The sequence below is a fragment of the Cyprinodon tularosa genome, unplaced genomic scaffold (genome assembly GCF_016077235.1).
Source record: "Cyprinodon tularosa strain WSP-4 unplaced genomic scaffold, ASM1607723v1 ctg181, whole genome shotgun sequence".
Lineage (NCBI taxonomy): Eukaryota > Metazoa > Chordata > Actinopteri > Cyprinodontiformes > Cyprinodontidae > Cyprinodon > Cyprinodon tularosa.
Window position 1 is genome coordinate 983,899 of NW_024038614.1, and position 13,388 is coordinate 997,286.

At 38.9% G+C, this 13,388-nt stretch overlaps 2 protein-coding genes across 2 annotated transcripts; both read left to right on the forward strand.

Annotated features, from left to right (window-relative positions):
* The first annotated feature begins 310 nt into the window (after positions 1-310).
* Positions 311-3,781, forward strand: natd1. Its single transcript, XM_038282326.1, has 3 exons — positions 311-527; positions 1,136-1,254; positions 2,503-3,781. Exons 1-3 carry the CDS (start codon positions 329-331, stop codon positions 2,617-2,619), a joined length of 435 nt encoding a protein of 144 aa, XP_038138254.1. The 5' UTR covers positions 311-328; the 3' UTR covers positions 2,620-3,781.
* A 3,967-nt stretch (positions 3,782-7,748) lies between these two features.
* On the forward strand, positions 7,749-11,203 carry tmem11 (transmembrane protein 11). Its single transcript, XM_038282317.1, has 2 exons — positions 7,749-7,893; positions 10,239-11,203. The coding sequence occupies exons 1-2, from the start codon at positions 7,847-7,849 to the stop codon at positions 10,753-10,755; spliced, it is 564 nt and encodes a 187-aa protein (XP_038138245.1). The 5' UTR covers positions 7,749-7,846; the 3' UTR covers positions 10,756-11,203.
* Positions 11,204-13,388: the final 2,185 nt, after the last annotated feature.

Sequence of the window (13,388 nt, forward strand, 5' to 3'; positions counted from 1 at the left end):
GATGGATGGATGGATGGATGGATGGATGGATGGATGGATGGATTGGTTCAGAATAAAAACAAAAAGCACTCTCATAAGCATAGGGTAGTCAGGTTTGTTTATTAAGCCAAGAGGGATTTCTAATTTTGTACCCTTAACATCAAACTGTAACGCATGTAGATATTCCCACTAATAAACCTTGTAGTTCACCTTCACTGTGAACGGTAAAAGCAGCATGAGGCCAAAACCTTCGGATCATTTTCCGAAGTCCCACTGCTGTGCTCTCAGCTGTGATGTCATCGCGCCTGATTGGCTGATCGACACGTGACCTCACAGCTGATTCGGTCGGATGGAGTGTTTTCTTCCAAGCCGTTCATCATCACCATCACCGTGTTCCTGGAGCTGCAGCCATTTCTGCTTAGCGGTGGAAGCCCAGCAGACCCACAGCTCCGCTACAATGGCCCAGGCCGGCGCGTTGGAGGCCAGCGGCTCTCAGATTCAGGTGGAACACGACAGGAAGCGTCGGCAGTTTGTCATCAGACTGAACGGTAGGCTCTGCCACGGACTGTTAGCTTTGCAATGTTAGCTTCCTGCTCTGCTAACATTGTTGTCGTCCTCCTTGTGAAGGACTCCAGCTGCCATTTCAGGCACAGCTGCCTGGTTCAGTTCAGGGGAGAAGACATCTGACCCTTTGAGTAATAACCTCAATCATTAACTTAGATCAGACATTATTTCTCTAAAAAACTGGAGGCTCTGCAGGACTAGGTACAAATGCATTGAATATGTTGTTGTTTTTTTGATTCTGTAACATTCTAAACCAGCTCCCTCTATATTTGTCAAATATCATATTTTTTTTATTAATCCTAATATCATTTTGTCCTGCCTATTTTTTTTTTTTTTTATGTACTTGCTGTTTGAGGGTTTTTCTTTTTTTAAACATGTTGCTCAATCTATTGTTTCCATTGCTGTGATTGATGATCCTTAAGGATCCCTTTCTCATTGTTCAGCAGGGACTGGTTTTGTTTCATTTTGTTCTATATTTATGCTTTGTTTATGTTCTAAAACAGCTTTTTTTCTCTCCTCGTGCAGCTTGTATAATCTGATTTTCTTGGTTTTAGTCATCGAAACAATAACCCTTGAATGTGTGTGTTCTCAGGGTCCCATGATCGAGCGGTCCTCCTCTATGAATATGTTGGGAAGAAGACGGTGGATTTACAGCACACAGAAGTTCCAGATGCTTACAGAGGGAGAGGAATCGCCAAACACTTGGCCAAGGTTCAAATTCTAGATTAAACTGTTTCATTTTTGCTAGTTTTTTGGGTTTTGCGACCAAAAGTTATTCTTGACAAACTGTTTTTTTGTCTTTCCTGTAAGCACGACACCAGCATGGTGCAGCAACAGGTGGGGAAGGGGCAGTTTTGCATTTCTCCTTTGACATGTTTTTTATAACCTCCAAGGTTAGGATTTTTCTGCTCTACCCTCTTCTCTTCAGCTCACCCCAAAGATATTGATGATTTTAGGGTGAGTGGAGGCCTAGTGGTGAGGGCATTGCGCTTGGAATCCTGAGGTTCTGAGTTCGAGCCCCACTCCCACAGACTGCCACTCTGGGTCCCTAAGCAAAAAGATCATTAAGGCCAACTTTTGCTTCTGACGCATAGCCTCTGCAACAGTCAAATATATTTCTGTGCAGAGGTTCTGCAACCGTCGTCGCGCATATCAAAAGAAATCCTAACTACCCCTTGGACGGTCGCAAACCCGCGCAGACCTTAAGAGGAAGTTTGCAGACAAAAAGCAGCTGTGATTGGTCCTTGTTATGTTATTCCGGCTGTCTGTGTGGTCGTCCTTCTCGATTTGGTGCCGGGCCATTTTTAAAAACCAACTACAACTACAATGGACAACTACAACGAAAGGGTTAATCCAGGAGGTTCAGAACTTCTCGCAAGTTCTCGAATAGGCTCCCCCTTGCACTTTGGCTGGAAACTGCTGTGCATCCCTAGAAATTCCAGACTGATGGTGCAGAAGCATACCAGCAAAACTGGTTCATGACCAGACCCAAGCAACATTTGATGTGTGCGGTTTGCAGAAGTCTAATCTGCCCTTTGACCCCACACTGCTCTCCAGGCGCCACACAATGGAAGCCCACTGCTCCCCAAGGGGATTGGTTAAATGCAGAGAGTTATTTCTGTTGCTCTGTACTTGTGAGGGTATAATGACAATAAAAAAAAAAGCTGGATCTGGGCAGATGTTATAGACTTGTTTTCTACTGAATGAAATGGCACTTTCCAATTTCTAAGAGAACCCCCCTACTTCTCATTTAAAATAGCTTAATATTTTAAAAAATGATGCCTTCCCTTTCTACATGGTTCGGTGGGCTTTGGGGAAGCAGACCCACAGCTTTGGGCTCAGCATACGGTGACTCTCCATAAATTGAATTTGAATTCCTACAGCATTCAGCAAGCTCAACAAGTAAACGTTTGTGATAACAATATGTTAAACTGTGCCTCTCATTTGTTGTCATTTCAGGCAGCCATGGACTTTGTGGTGGAGGAGGACCTGAAGGCTCATCTGACCTGCTGGTACATCCAGAAATATGTCAAGGAGAACCCTCAACCTAAGTACTTTGAACACATCTATCAATGACCCCACATGACACCAAAAAGACTCGAAGATGGAGATGGTGTGGCGGCATGCTTTGGGTGGGAGTTCTTGTTTTTTTTTTTCAGGATGCAAAGCAGCATACCTCCCAAGGATCATTCCAAGCTAAACCAGGCGAAAGCTGAGTATCTCAAAGCAGAACCGGACTTTCAGATGGAGGCGGAGTTCTGATGCTAATCATGGAGTATGGACTTAAAAAGACAAAAGCCACCAATGGTGGCAGCCGGAGCTTCCAGGACCTTTTCCCGCTGCTGACATGAAGCAAATGTTGGTTTCATGTCAATGTCATCATTTGAACACACCAATCAGACCTTTTTATGTTATTTTTTCCTAGTATTTGGATGAAAAGCAGTTTATAACATTTTAAAATAATTTTACTTCTCATTGTCTAACAATATTCCCCTTTCTCAGAAAACATTTCAGTTGTGCAGCGTTCTGTTGCTGAAGGTTCTCTTATGAAAAAGGCCTTCTAAATATGTGGCTATGACGTTTTTTTCATAATCGCCAAAACCATACATTAGTGATACAAATATTTTTAATTCATCAATTTATTCTAGTCTTAATGAGTCCTAAATTGATACATCTTCTGATTAAAGGTGCTGTCTATGTAAAGTGGAGCTTAAGCTTATCTCCACCCTGAACGGGATGCGAGATAAACCCCAAGTTACAGGCATTGCTACCTGTGCAATTTAACCTTTCCGTAGGGTGTTCTATATATGCTTAAATTCAGCATCAGTGACCGTGCAGATTCAGGGCATTTCTATTGCTTAAGGTTTGTTAATCCTCGCTCTCTTATTCAGGGAAATTTTCTTTTCTCTACCTGAAAATATACAGAGAAATTGAACTTTTGCTGTAGACAATCTCCAGTGTTGAGGAGACGAATACCTCAGGCTAACTCCACACTCTCTACTAATAACTGCAATAACGACGCCCCTTTTATACCTTTTGTTTTGGTGGCATAAAGCTCTGAACCAGCCGAGGCATTATTTCTCTATTTTATGAGTTTCTTTGGGTGTTTTCTGTAATATTTGTCTTGTTTTGTTAAAACAATGCCTGTCAAACGAATATGTCCCAGTGCTCCTGTTACACTGTTTTATACTTGATATTGTTTTTTCTCTACTTGTTCTGAATAAATGACTCATCGTCATCTGTTGGTATGTAGATTTGTTCAAAAGTGTTTATAGCGACTTTAAATTGAAAGAAATGGGGTGGTATTTTCGGAGTGCAATGCAAATGTTTTCCTTTAGTTATATTTTTTTCACATGACCATGTATGAATTTTATGTGGTCGACCAACAGTGAGTCACTTTTGCTTGAAAAGTGGAAAGAAAATTATCCATCGTTTTCATAATAAAATATGTAAAGAATTAGGCTATGTTTTTATAGAGCAATCTTTAATTCTGCCTTAATAAAATCCAGTTATAGAGATTCTCAAATGCTTTTAATGATGGTACAATTTAGAGGTAATGGAGTAAAAGGGAGATCTTTGGAAAAACCTCACTAATTTTGAATAAGGCAGAAAGGTTTAGAAATTCAGGACATTGAAATGCTGCACATGAATGTCAATTAAAAAAATAAAGAAATTAATGAGTTTAATATTTGAAGCACCATTCAATATAGGCTTTCAAATTCATCCAGCCTTATTAACTGTTGATGTGACTGATCAGAGCCCTTTGCTGTGTTTTTTTTTCTTTCATTCTTTAAATGAATAATTTTCTGAACTCCTGAGACTTTTTTTTTCTGGGAAGAAAGTATAAAAACTGAATGATTCCATCCAAACAAAGTCTGTTTTACATAAACTTCTCTGTGTCTCCTGTTTTGGTGATGGTAAGCAAAGACTCTGGAGAAAAAACTGCTATCCTACCAGCTGGCCTCCATGCTCTAATTAAACCTAAATCAGTGTCCAGACAGATTTAACTTTAGGTGTTTTGAGTGCATCATCAATGATCTTTCAATAGAAGATGTTTCTGGTCAGACCAGTTAATTGATTATTTGCTCAGTAGTGTATTATTTGAGAATGGCTTGCTAATTTATTATATGTAGCATATAATGTCATGTACAGCTAAAAAATCCAGCATTTGTTATATTAATGACAGCTTAACTATAGGAGGTTTTTTGTTTTTCTTTGGCTAAATTTACAGTAGGATTTTGTTTAAACTTAAAACTCTGATCTAGTCCTTATCTGACCAGTGATTCTTCTTAAACCCGTTCACTGTATTTCCTGCGGGACTTGTGGTAATTTTGAACTTTTATTTTTTGTCTCAGCAATGCGTTTGTGCTGCACCAATGTTCACTAACAGAACTTTGAGGCCTTCACAGAACAGACGGATCTAATAACATGCAGGAAGAAACTACTGAGTGTTTGCATCACAAACTCAAAGCAAATTGAGAACTATTGTTTATTTCCTAGGTTCAATTTTTTCAAATGTATCCATTGGCTTATAATATATTTAGATACAACACTGTGACATCTAAGAATTAAACATTTGTGTCAATGCACTATATTTTAAATATAGATATATTATTTGCATTATTTGTGATGAACAATTGTAACTATTCATCAAGATCACACATATACCTTAGTGAGAAATTTAACTAGAAATCTTTGCAAAACCCATATGTAATTTGGTATCACATTGTCAAGTGGCCGTAATGTTTTACACTTCTATCATCAGCAGTAATATTAACATCGCTCTACTTTAGATTAATATAACAGAAAAATAAAAGAAAAATCGATAGACTTTATTTCATCATCAAAATTGATCTGAAGTTTTTGTTAACCTTTGCATAATATTATCTCCCTATTTTGACGCCGACTTGTGGCAGCATAGAGAACTACATCAGGTAGGGAAGCGGCCTATGATTTTATGTTCCTATTCTGATTCTTGTCCCTTACTTAAAAATAATTTTTTTTTTTTTTAAGGATTTAGGTTGGCTTGACTTTCTAAAAAAAAACAATAGATTGTATAAATCTCCTTTGATTTGAAACTTCTAAATAAAATTTGGGTGCAAACGATTGTCTTTGGATTATAATGTCTGCAAGTTCTAATGGTCTTTGCTAAAACATGCAAATAACAAAAAAAAAAAAAAAACCATCATAATGGTAGGAATCATAATTTGTAAAATCAAAGCCCACCTGAAACACATTCATGTGCGACATTGTGTAAAAAGATAAGGCTATAATCTGTTGGTTCTTAACAAGTTAGGTTTATGCAACAACACGCCCCGCATCACACCCTTCAGGAAGGGAGCAGTTTGTGTGTCACAGAGATAAAAATTTGCAGTTTGAACACTCGATGATAACCTTGCGAGCTTGTGAAGATGCCTAGAGTAGATATGGAATTTGAAACTAGCCCAATTTTCCTAAAGTAACATAAAAGCCTGATTAGAGTTTGCAAATCAAAAAAAGTGGATAAAGGGGGTAGATTGCAAACTAAAGAACTGCATTAACATAATGTTGGCCTAATTTTGTTGTAGGAGAGACAGGTGCACCATTGAAAAGCATGGAGAAGGTGTGTGGGCGAGCTGCATGACTCATGACTCAGCTTCAACTGTTCTGTCAGGAAAAAAAGGTCCACATTATCAGAAAACTATTAAAAAGGTTTGAAAAGAAAACCCAAAACATTTAATCCAAGTCATGAAGTTTTAGTATCACACAATGACGGAATAAATGTTCGGAAAAGTGTCAAAAAGGTTTTCTGTATCCAATTCAATTCAGTTTATTTCTATAGCGCCAATTCACAACACAAGTTATCTCAGGGCACTTTACAGTTCAACCAGATCATACAGTCAAATTGATTCAAAGTTTTCTATCTAAGGAAAACCAGTTAATTGCATTGACCCATTGACTCAAATGCAATCCCTCACACTTAGCATGCTTGTAGCGACGATGGAGAGGAAAAACTCCCTTTTAACAGGAAGAAACCTTAAGCAGAACCAGGATCAGTGTTTTTAGCCATCTGCCAAGACCGGCTGGGCTTCCAGGAGACAGAAGCAGAGATACAAAAAGCAACTGTAAAAGGCGGCCCCATCCAGGAAACACGCAGCCATGCAGACTCCCATGTCAGAGGATGAAGAGTGCACATCCAGTCAGTCACAGTCAGAGAAACAGGAATACCCTGGAAAACAGGCAGATCTCCAACATCTATAAACAAAGGTGTTGATGGCAGCAGCACAGCTGATATTTCTCTCCAGGATGATGTCACAGCCAAACAGAAACAGATGAGGCAAAGGTAATGAGAAAAAGCAGAGAGAGCATAACGTTAAAAATTTAACTAAAACCTACTATGGTTTTAGCAAACAGAAATAATTTTATATAATTTGAAGTAAAACTAGAAAAGAAAAAAAGAAAATTATATGACCTTTCTTACAGCTGTTGTCAACTAAAATTATGTAATTTGCAAAAAAAAAATAAATAAAAATAGGATAAAATAAATATTAACATCTTGTCAACAAATTTTGAGAATTGTGACTTAACTCATACATTATGAGTACAATGTCCAACTGGCTTTAAATCAGACCTTTAAATCCTTTCAGCTATATATATATATATATATATATATATATATATATATATATATATATATATATATATATATATATATATATATATATATATATATATATATATATATACCACTAATAAATATTTCCAGAGGTTCCATTTGTATTGATACGGGATGTGTGCGTCATGCTGCGCAGACCGCATGTGGTTCAAAGCGTCCTCACATTCCTGAACGTAGGCTTTATCTTTCTTACATCCAAGTGGCGTCAAGTTACGAAAGGCGCACAGAGCCCCACAGAGCACCCCATGGATGAGTGTTCAGAAATACACTCATAAACTCGCAATCCAATCAAACAACGGTAATAACGATATATTAGTCTTATATTTGGCGGACTTCCTTCTCCTACTTGTATGATAACAGATTTATTGTATTATTTTATTCTTAAATAGGTTGTGTAAATTAGATAGAATTATTTTAATAAGATACGTTTATTTGTATTGTTGTTTGACAGATTTATACAAATATCTCGCCTGACCTCTCAAACTTGTTACAAAATACGTACAGCATGTACACGTGACCCTGGAGCCTCATGGGAGCTGTAGTCTATCAACGTATCAGTGTCCATACTTGCAGATATTTAGATACTACAACACCCATAATGCTGAGCGACCTATTACGTCAAACGGAATCACAGCCGTATCTTCCAACATGGCGTCGCTGGGAAGGAGGCGCGGTGTCCCAGTAAGCAGGGAGAGGTCAGTTGCTCCAAATTTTGGCCTTAAAGTCAATGTATTTTTTGCAGGTTATACAGTTTTGTCGATGTCATACCCAGTTCTTTATCACGCACTTTGTTTGCGTTTCAAAAGTTTCGCGCCAACTACAGAAATAGTATTTTTTTTCAGCCATGGTTAGCTGTCTTTAGCTGCCGTGGTTAGCAGAGAAACAAACTAGCTGCTCATGTGATATTTGGATAGTTTCAGGGATATCGCGGAAAATGTGGCTAAAAGAGATTTTTTTTTTACTCGGGTTGATTCGGAAACTGGTTTTATGTTCCGGGGGACTCTAGGTAAGAAGTTTGGTTGAGCTAAGACAGTCCGCGGCTGGAAAAGTACAACGGTCCTGAACTTAACTGGACAGTCGTCCAAACTTTGAGCAAGCAGGCGGACTGTTCATCCGCTTCTCAGGGACATCATGTCCCCGGTAACGGAAGACTGCGACGATTTAAAGCAACCGCCCTAAATGAAGACGTGATTAATAACTCGCTGGAGTTTAACTTCAGTTAGGTTTTAAGCGTTTGTTGTGGAGAGTTTGACATTTCCTCAGCAGAGAGTTTGCGGAATAAATTTAAATGCAACAGAGTTTGATAGTGTCACGAAAATGTAGGAGCCAGCTTAACTGTCCACTGATGTATTTATATATTTGAATATTTAATATACAAATTTGATTATGGGTATCCCCATTATTGTGATCAGATGTGATTGCTTGAAATATATATACATTTGCAATTTATATTTATTGGCGTCAGCTGTTGAATTGAGATTCACTTGTTTGCACAACTGTTAAACGTTTTTGTGTTTGGTTAAAAAATAAAGCTATAAAATGTTTAAAAAAAAAAACATTTGCTTAGGGTATATAGCTACAATTATTATTGCTTTATCAATGTTTGCAATGTTGAAATAAAAAAAATGGCTCCTTGGATGCCATATTTTAAGGGCGTGTGTTTCTGACAAAGAAATCTAAATTGGCTTTATGACTGCAAGAAAACTGAACATGCAGTCACCTGCAGCTATGAAACTGCTGAAGGCTTTATTTATTCTTTTATTTTTTTGTATAAATAAAATGTAGTGATGTCTGATGTTTCATCAGAAAGCTTTGAATTTCCAGAACTCCTTTTTATGAAATCCAACCTTGGATCTTGTAATCCCATCAAACCAGATTTAGCAGTATTCCACTTCTAGGTTTGAACACCAGTAGTGCATGCTAATAGGTTTCTTGGGTATTCAATTAACTTTTTATCACAATACAAAGCTAATAAGGATGCATTTCTCAACATCTTACATTTACAAACAGCATTTCAATACCGGTAGGCCCACTAGTACTGTAGGTAAATGATTAAATACAATGAAAATAACCAGACGTGCAGATGACTTAATTTTGCTGAAGCTGTGACTTTTAACACCAAGGCAGCCATGTTGGATTTTAAGGTTGATGTGAAACCTCAAAGTTCTTACTTCTAAAGAACTTATGTTTAAAATTGTCAATTAGAAGCCCATAATAAACTGCATCTTTTAATGTAGGGCTAGTAAGTAAGGATTTATTTATAATGTATGTAATTTATTTTGTTTGAAAAACACATTTTTTTTAAGTGTTTCTTTCTTTCTTTAGGTTTTTTAATAGGTTATTCTTCTAGTATTAATAACATGAATAGTTCCCTGCGTTTTTAATAATTAACAAACAAATGATTTGTGGTATTTTCTTTGAAAACCCCTTTAAAATGAAAGTTGAATCTGTTGATTTTTGTATATGAGACATTTTCATATACAATCGTTGGAATGCAAAATACTTTATTTCACCTTACAACTGTAGATATTTGAAAGCAAAGTGTGTGTGTGGGGGGGGCTAAGAATAAAAAAAAGGGTTGAATATAAAGCATGAAAGACTGGTATTGAGTAATGACTGAAGGACAGAGGAAATGCCTCTGAGTTCATAGAAGTGACCAAGTAAACATGTGACATAATAATACAGAGTGCAAGAATCTAAGAAGGAAGAGCGTCCTGTTTGTTTTGGTAAATTAATAATTTAAAAAATCCCTAAAACATTTTTCAAGAGCTTAAATTCATTCACAATCTTCTTGAGTCAACATGAGATCTTCACTGTATGAAAACAAAGAGTGAAAGAGCTCCCAGATTCACAAAACATTTAACAAAATACAAAGCAAGAAGATATTACTGCTGCTGATCGGCCATGTTTGCTCGCCTTGGAAACAAAAAAAACTTGGTGGCCAAAAAATGTAGCTGTAAATGAATCCTGTTTGTTGTTACTGTAGAATTGCAGTGTTATCCTACCGACTCACTGTTGCCTTCCATATGTTTCTGCGCAGGGGAGTAATGGCCGCGTCAGACTGCTACATCGTGCACGAGATCTACAACGGAGAGAATGCGCAGGACCAGTTTGAATATGAGCTGGAGCAGGCGCTGGAGGCCCAGTACAAATACATCGTCATCGAGCCCACGCGGATCGGCGATGAGACGGCCCGTTGGATCACGGTGGGGAACTGCCTGCACAAGACGGCCGTGCTGTCGGGCACCGCGTGCCTTCTGACGCCGCTCTCGCTGCCCGTCGAGTACTCGCGCTACGTGGCGCTGCCTGCCGGCGCCCTCAGCGTGGCCTGCGCCGCACTCTATGGCATCTCGTGGCAGTTCGACCCCTGCTGCAAGTACCAGGTGGAATACGACAGCCAAAAACTCTCACGGCTGCCCCTGCATACACTGACCTCATCGACGCCCGTGGTGTTGGTACGCAGGGACGACGTCCACAGAAAGAGACTCCATAACACGATAGCACTGGCTGCTCTGGCGTATTGCGTCAAGAAGATCTATGAACTCTATGCGGTATGAGTGCACTCTGAAGAGAAATCAAAAACCATGAAAACAGGAAAAAAAAACAACCATGAAAACAGAACCTGCCCACCCTCCCGGATGTAAGACAAGCTCGGCCGTTACCTCCACACGTGGTGGGCACCTTCATGTAAACTCTGATCAGAGGGATATAGTTAAAACTAGAGAGAAGTTCTTTTCCCGTATGTTTCCTTTTACTTCTAAGTGACAACTACAGCACATAGTTCTTGTGCGCCACCTCCCCCTGTCTTCCCCACCTTTATTCCCATAACCAATGGGATAGAGCTACAAGGAATGGCTGCAGGTCCTCTGGACTGAATCGCTTTGGATTTGAAATGGGACGATGTGTTTTTATGTGCCAGGCTTTCTCCTTACCCTCAAAGTTTGCTGTACCCCTTTGTCACTGATCATTGCACCACAGTTTCATTAAACATTAGGATATTTCAAACTTTTCCGTATTTTATTTTCCTTTAACGTCAAATGAATTCTCTTTGGGAAAAGAGAGAGTATCTGATTTTAAGACTGTTCTGGTGTCCTGGACTGGTTTTAATAAATCTAATTAAGATCACATGAGTAGCTGTTTCAGCTCCTCTTAACATGTACGTCACGTTAACATCAAGGGAAATGCAACATGGAAACTGCTCCTTGCACAACACTGGTCTGTAAACAATCAGTTGAACTCGCAGGAAATGCAAAAACTGAATTAATAAAACAGAAGTATGGCCTGAAATTGTTGGTTTTTTCTATAGATGATCAAATTAAGTTAATTGTCCATTGTGAAAAGAAAAGAGTTAAAGTCAAAACAGTTACAGCGTTTTTAAAACGGTTAATATCCACTCATTAGTTCAAGTTACAGAATATAAACACTGCTCAAAAAATAAAGGTAACGCAAACAACACAAAATAAATAGAATTAAAACAAACTTCTGTGAAATCAAACTGGCCACTTAATTTCACAAGCCATATGAGTAATTATCAGGAGAAACTCAAATAAGTGGTTCAGCAGGTGGGGATAATGGATCACTTCTCAGTACCTTTGTTTTCTCACTGATGTTTTGGTCATTTTTGAATGTTGGTGATTTCATACCCGTGGTAGCATGAGACGGACTCAAACTTTGCCTTTGTGCAAGGAGAATAAGGAGGAGAATTGCCAGTCTTGCAAAATAACCTCCATCAGGCCACAAATGTACGTGTGTCTCCACAAAGGATAAACTGACTCCATAGAATGGTATGAGGGCCCAACGTTCCCAGATGGGGGTTGTGCCCAGAGCCCAACACCGTGCGGGACGCTCGGCATTTGCCAGAGAACACAAGGATATGCAAATTCGCCACTGGTGCCCTGTTCTCTTCACAGATAAAATCAGGTTCACACTGAGAACAAGTGACAGTCTGGAGACACCGTGGAGAGCGATCTGCTGCCTGCAACATCCTTAAGCATGACCAGTTTGGCAGTAGGTCAGTAATGGTGTGGAATGGCATGTCTTTGTGCCATTTGTGTTAGCCAGAGGTAGCATGACTGCCATTAGGTACTAAGATGAGATTCTCAGAGACCTTGTGAGACCATATGCTGGTGCAGTTGCTCCTGGGTTCCTACAGGACAATGTTAGACCCCACCAGCGTCATGTTGCAGCACAGACTGTCTAGGAGACTGTGGATGCTTTAGTCCAGGTCTTGGAGCAGATCGCTCAGGAGTCCATCCACCACCTTACCAGGAGCATGCCCAGGGAGAGGGGGATCATAGAGGCATGTGGAGGCCACACATAATACTGAGCCTCATTTTGTTCAAAGTTGGATCAACCTTTAGTGTGTTTTTCCTCTTTAATTTTGTATGTGACTCTAAATCCAGGCCTCCATTGGTTCAAGCATTTGATTTCCAGTGATAATTTTTGTGTGATTTGATGTCGGCACATTCAACTTGGTACACAACAAAGTATTCAGTGAGGATATTTCATTGATTCATATCTATGATGCGTTATGTGAGTGTTCCCTTTATTTCTTGGAGCAGTATATAATCTAGTTATAACTTTGGGCTTGTGAGAATCGACCTGAACTCTTTGTAAAAACAGATTTACATAAAGAAAATGAGTGCATACTTGTTAATGTTTTATTGATCTTCCTGAATTCATATGTCATCACACTCAACCGTATTCACCTTGCAAGCTACTTGTTTCAGTTTTTAAAGTCTAGAACCAGTTTTTAACCATCTGACAGAAACCTTCAGGGAGAGGCACGAAAAAGGCATGTTCTGAAATTCCCAGTATCCACCAAAGCGTCAAGCCTGCCCTGAACCTGAGAATCAATGGCCACTTTATCGTTGTAATGCACTCAGATGGCACATATCCATAAAGAAGCCCTGCTTCAAAATCTACACCTTAGATATCAACTGGAATTTGCAAGAAAAAAAATGTTTTTAGGATTTAAGTTAAGCCTTTCAAACCTAATCTGTTCCAGTTGTCAAGCATGGCGGTGGCAGCATCATGATTAGGATCTCTTTTGCTGCCATTGGCATTGGTGCAATGCACAAGATGTAGGTAAAAATGAAGGTAAGTGACTTCCAAATCCACATTTTAAGCTACCCCACCCTGCTAAAAGAATATTTCCAAATAATCAGAAAAAGGCCCAAAATAAGGGGAG